At 40.4% G+C, this 6,190-nt stretch overlaps 1 protein-coding gene across 4 annotated transcripts in view; it reads right to left on the bottom strand.

The window, feature by feature from the left end:
• phka1a (phosphorylase kinase, alpha 1a (muscle)) overlaps window positions 1-6,190 on the bottom strand; it is a 34,959-nt gene that overhangs the window by 24,605 nt on the left and 4,164 nt on the right. For all 4 annotated transcript variants that reach the window (XM_046064417.1, XM_046064414.1, XM_046064415.1 and 1 more), the window contains exons 4-9: window positions 5,075-5,243; window positions 4,537-4,619; window positions 4,363-4,443; window positions 1,673-1,771; window positions 1,393-1,539; window positions 892-945 (exon numbers count right to left, since the gene is read on the bottom strand). In XM_046064417.1, coding sequence (XP_045920373.1) covers window positions 892-945; window positions 1,393-1,539; window positions 1,673-1,771; window positions 4,363-4,443; window positions 4,537-4,619; window positions 5,075-5,243 — 633 coding nt within the window. The remainder of the gene's footprint in view (window positions 1-891; window positions 946-1,392; window positions 1,540-1,672; window positions 1,772-4,362; window positions 4,444-4,536; window positions 4,620-5,074; window positions 5,244-6,190) is intronic.

The raw sequence follows: 6,190 nt of genomic DNA, 5'->3' as shown, positions 1-6,190 counted from the left end.
AGGCATTTTCACCCACAAGACTGCCGCATACTGGATGTTTTTCCCTTTTCACACCATTCTTTGTAAACCCTAGAAATGGTTGTGCGTGAAAATCCCAGTAACTGAGCAGATTGTGAAATACTCAGACCGGCCCGTCTGGCACCAACAACCATGCCACGCTCAAAATTGCTTAAATCACCTTTCTTTCCCATTCTGACATTCAGGTTGGAGTTCAGGAGATTGTCTTGACCAGGACCACACCCCTAAATGCATTGAAGCAACTGCCATGTGATTGGTTGATTAGATAATTGCATTAATGAGAAATTGAACAGGTGTTCCTAATAATCCTTTAGGTGAGTGTATATCTATACACACATTATTTATATATATATATATATATATATATATATACACACACACACACACACATACACACACACACACCACATGGTAAAGACGTAACACTGCGGCTTTACACCTAAACACTATGCATCTCCTCAGCTTACAGTTTCCTCAGCATCCTCTGCTTTTGATGACAAAAACAAGGCAGAGCGACGTGCCGACTTTTAAAGTCAACTTTGGTCCCCCTTGTGTCTTTAGGTGTTTCCTACCAGAGCAGTCGATCTGCCTGATGCTCTAATTCATTACCTACATCACGTTGAAATCTAATGGTATCACTGCTTTGCACTCAACATATAGGATTCCCAGAGATCACCGACAGCTGGTAGCCTGAGGCCTGAACTACCGTCTGTCCATTTTCAGTCCAGCTGTCGTCACCCTGACAAGCAGAGAGACAGAGGCAAAGAACTGGAGCTGGGAGGTCAGTGAACATACACTTTGAAGGGTCTGCTAATGACCCAGAGGGTGACCCGCCTTACTTAAGGCCACTAAAGAAATTTCCCTCACATTTACCTCTTTGGGCGTTTTGTGTCCATCTCTGAGAAACCTGCAGCAGCCGTATCGACCCTGAGCGGACACAGAGAGGAAGTCAGCAGGGACAAATTCGTCTTAATCATTCAACAGCGCGGCTGCTTAAATAAGTAATAAATAATAATAATGTATGTAGTGTGAAGTACGGCAGTCAAAATGTTCTTTATTCTGTAGGACAAGTGACATTTTGCTCATCTAGCCTGTAATTAGACATCACCTCCTTCATATTAACCCCCTCTCCCTAGCTGTTTTAAAGACAGTATTAAGCCATATATATGTGACATTTTCAAGAATGTAACATTTTCTGATAATTTATAGACTAACCGATAAATAACTACTTTGAAAAATCTATCAAGAGATTAGTCATTAATTAGCAGCCCTACATGCCCATCTTTGGTCACTGGTACCTTTTTTTCATATGTAAGGCTGATCTCTTTAAAGTAAAGTACATAGTTTTAGTGTTTTCACTGGACTTCTCAGCACCTGCAGTTTGGAGATGATCTCCTCCTTGGTCATGTTGACTATGCTCATGTCCTCCACAGCGAAGGCAGGGTACGAGATGATAGCCAGGACTCCGGCATCCACCTCTTTAGAGACGGACGCACTGGGTAACATCGACGTCAGGATGGACTGATGAGGGAGAGAGACGAAAAGCGAGAAAGTGGAGGATGGATTAGAACGGGATGCCGACACTGCTGTTCAACATTAAAATCAAAGTTAATATTATATAAAATGATCTCAAAAAGTGTATTTGTGTGTGTACCTGGCAGTGCTGTATGTCATCGGCCAAGGCGTGGACCACAGATCCAGGTCCTCCTTTTGCCCCAAACAGGTTGAGGTCATCCAAAGCCTCCAGAGCTGCCTGGAGGACACAGTAATCATGTGACCCTCGTTACGAACACAACAACAGTATAGTATGGTGTAGTATACAGTACTTTACATACAGTACACATGCATTACAACACAGTGTAGCATATTGGCGAGTACTGTAGTACATAAAAGATGATTCCTATACTCCTGCGTAGGGTCTACGTGCGTAGCTACGCCGTAGCCAGGAATTATACTTGTGCGTCCATCAATCTGCAATTGACCCTTTGTTAAGCCCCGCCCCCCTTAGTTACTGTTGCTAAGTCCGACAAACTGTCGGCGTTGCCACTGTCTGTTACTCCCTGGAGAAATATTCGCACATTTGTTGGAAAAAGCGAACTCAGAAAGAAGCAGACAGTTTTGCAGTTGCATGATACATTTGAAGGTTGTGTTCAGGCTGTTAGACTGATCCAAACGGACGTGAAAATAATGAAAGATAGAAGCTTTATAACGTTACATTGAGTAGGAAGTTAGCTAGTTAGCTAACTAACATTACATTAGGAACAATACATTGTACTTGCGTCTCTGGGTAACGACTGTAACTATTAAGTGCCCCAGGAACAGCAGTGTTTGACTATATCTTTAATAAAAAATACTGCCAAAAAAAAGGACTCTTTTTACATTAGAGTCAATGGACCACATCCATGAAAGTGTTGGACCTCATGGTACGTTCCATTTGACATGGGAAGTCGGAATTTCCGAGTTCAAAGGTCAAAATTTCAAAGGGAACGCCCCTTAAGTTGGAATCAGCATAGGCGGGAATCAGTAGTAAAAGATACTTAATATTTAAATTAAAATAATACATATACGATCATACAGTAAAAGCTGTTCTGCATGTACATTGATGTAGAAATATGTTAGGCCTATTAGGTAGCTGGCTACAGTAAAGACTCTCATAAAGTCATCTTCTCTGCTTAAGTTATTGTTAAAAATGCCAAAACATTAGGAAGTGTAATCTACAACATTGACTGACTTGAGGGTTACCAACTGATGTAGCCAGACGGGTACACAGTTAACTAGTAACGTATTGATGTCAGTTGTTGCAGTTAAACTGCCATCCTTTGAAGTAACACTTAAAACACTGCTGAGGGTGCAACTATGTGTACACTTTGTCACGGTCAGCCATGGTTTTCGTTCACTTTCGGCGTCATGCACCACCATGCACCAGGTCGGAAGTCAGAAGTTTCAACTGGGAAAAATCCCAGTTCCGACCGGTCTCGAACGCGGCATAAGCAATACCTAATATTATTTCACTACCTCAGATGACAGTAACAGTAAAAGATAACAGCAATACAAAATAACAACAGTAAGTAAATAAAAAAATCCAATAAAAATATATCAAACTGTCAAATATCCATAATACTTGACCCTGTAAAACACCTATTTACTGCAGTTTATATGCATGCTATCTGCCAGCATATATGCCATCATGAAGATATATGTGATACACCAATACTGTACAATAATATTAAAAAGATCTGCTTATATACTTGTCTGGCTCTAGTGTCAAGTGTAAAAAAAACTTACAATATAGTGTTTGTGTACTTGTCCCTTTTTGTAAATATAAAAATAGTAAAAAGTCTGATCTAATATTGTACATTAAGGTATTAAATAAAAAACAAAAGTGTGTTATGATAGTACCATGCATATAATACACAATATTATCTGAAGTGCGTATATACACAGTATTATGTGCATTGTATATTTATATATCTATAGCAGTATTATGTATTTAAACAGTAGTAGTACATCATACTATGGTACATATTACAATCATTTCATACTATTTTGCTTTTTATAAATACTGATTGATAAAAGAATGTAATTAATGGAGGAGGGAACGTCCTGCAGTGGTGTCCATTTCCAAAGTGTTACATTAAAATGTGCATGCGTGCGTGCGTGCGTGCGTGCGTGCGTGCGTGCGTGTGTGCGCGCGCGTGTGCAGTGGGTACTGCGAGTACTGTGTTATTTCTGAGTGAGAAGCCATTCCCGGAAACCACAGAGAACCTGATACCTCCTGAACCCCGCCGGCCAAGGACAGCCCTGGGTCAGGCCGGTATGTGAAAACTTCATAACAACAACGTTTGATGTTTTCCTTCAATTGTAGCATTATATAGATTCAGATGAGAACTTTTTGTGTAATAAAACTCTTTTAAATGTTCACCGGCATGACAAACTTGCTCCGATTTGATGCCGTCAACCTTAGTTCTTTGAAAGAGATTTAATCTGGAAGCAGCACTGTATGTATCTATACTGTCATCAGGAAGTACCGGTGCTGCTGGGTACCCTTTCAGCACCGAAACAAAGTCTGTCTATCTGATCCCGAGCTAGTTTGGAGAGTCTGGGTTGTCTAAAGGTCAGTGTAAAGGCCATTGCAGTGACTAGACACCTTCCACTGAGCCAGAGACTTTTACTGGAGCACCTGTTCTGCCCCTGTGCTGGGAAGCTCTCACTCAGCACACGGGCTGATTTCCCCTCCGTCTACCTGCTTCCCACTCCTATATCACACTCAGGAAAAAGAAAACACAAGCGAGGCTGTTTATACCTTATATATGCATCTGTGTTTCTCTGTGTGTGCGTATTCACCTTGGCCATGCCTATAGAGCTGGCGTTGATCTCAGTGATGCCCTGGTTGGTTTTGTCTCCTCTTTCCCACATCCCATAATCCTGTGAGGAACCAGAAAGGAAGAAGTGAGATTAATGGCTCCAGAAAATGAAAAAAAAGGCTCCAGGAATTAACAATGACAAATGAACACTTACAGCCACTTTGTAAGCCGCCTCAATGTAGAACATGAGATTCTGAACGACATCTACTTCATCTTGGGTGTAGACGATATGGAGACCTGGTGCGCACACACACGCACGCACGCACAAACAGACAATTTATTAAGGTATTTAACATAGACAGAAATAGTGAATGCAGGCATACAAGATTGCGATAGTACACTTCTTGTTCTCTGCTTCCTATCGTAAAAAAAAGTTTCATGTTTTTCCTCCAAACAGGTCGGTAAAATGTCTAAAAATAAAAAACAGTGTCTCAAACTACCATTTTAAATTAATTATATATTATTCCATATTTCTTGTTGACTGATTTCCTGTTAAATAACACTTTTTGAATTTACCTGTTAGTATTTGTTGGTTTATTTGTTTACAAATAAAGAGAACATGTTTCTTCTTGAGTTATGAAGCATTCTTGATCGTACAACCTAAAGTTGTGGTATGTTTTCAGTAGACTGGATTGAAGTGGATTCTGACCTTTAAGTAGTTTGCTTAAGTTTGGTGGTGATTTTGTATTTACCAGATGCAGTCATCTGAGCAAGGAAGAACAGGAAGAGTGAGGTGGCGTCGACCTGCAGGTGACCCCACTGGTCGTCTCCAACAACAGGAGCACAGGTCCTGGTGTTGTACTTGGCATGGAGCGAGTCTGAGGTACTTCTGCTGTATTTAAACTTCTCCACCTTATCCAGCTGTGAAGTGGGGAGGGAGGGTGTCAAGAAGGACAGACTTGTCAAAATATGCATATGATCTAATCAATCAATCACAAAACAACACAAAATAATAAAGTATCCAACAAAATAAATCACAAGTAGGCAAATATAGCAACCGTGAGATGAAAGACATTTGTCATACATCCTGTAAATATCTCAGACTGTGTTAAGCCCTGAAGGCAAAGTTGCACATCAATGACCAGGACTAGATTATGGCAATACTGATTTTAATTGCATCATGTAATGTGATGAAGTAGTGGTCGGCTGATATGGGTATTTAGTATTTAGGAGCCGATATATAATGCCGATGTCAAAACACAGAAAAGTCATGTATAATTTATGTGGAGTATAATCTAATATACATGTAATCTTAGCCAGTAAAGTGTTGTTTTAGATGGAATATTTATTAACAAAGTCCTTATAGGCAAGTCATGCCACTTGGCGGCCTTCTTGGAAACACCTCGGGCCAGCTATTTAGGACTAACAAGACCAGGCTCTTATCTGAATGAATGGGGAGAGGCAGAACTGCACTTTTACAGGTCACCGGGACATAAAAACTACATGAATAGAATCAGCAGTAAAATCTAATAAAAATCGTCAAAAAAGTTTTGAAGACTTTGCCCCAAAATAAGGTTTAAAAAGCGTTTTTTTCTGACCGGTTATACTTCTACTACGCATGCGTCACTACTACCACGCATGTGCAGTCAAAGTAAAACAGACCCTTATGTCAGCGGAACCACACGATTGGCTGAAATATGTTTTGGCACTTTGGCTTTAAAAAAGCAAACGATTGGTTTTCTAGTGGGAGGAGCGGGATAGCAGCCATCTTGGCCGTTACGGAATTTCCCCATAGAGTTGTACTGAGGATTTGATTGGCCTGTCTCCTCTTTAAAACGACTCTGTCATTAATCGAAGATATAGAAACA

Source organism: Micropterus dolomieu, linkage group LG12, assembly GCF_021292245.1.
Source record: "Micropterus dolomieu isolate WLL.071019.BEF.003 ecotype Adirondacks linkage group LG12, ASM2129224v1, whole genome shotgun sequence".
NCBI lineage: Eukaryota > Metazoa > Chordata > Actinopteri > Centrarchiformes > Centrarchidae > Micropterus > Micropterus dolomieu.
This window is presented reverse-complemented; position numbering and strand designations above follow the sequence as displayed.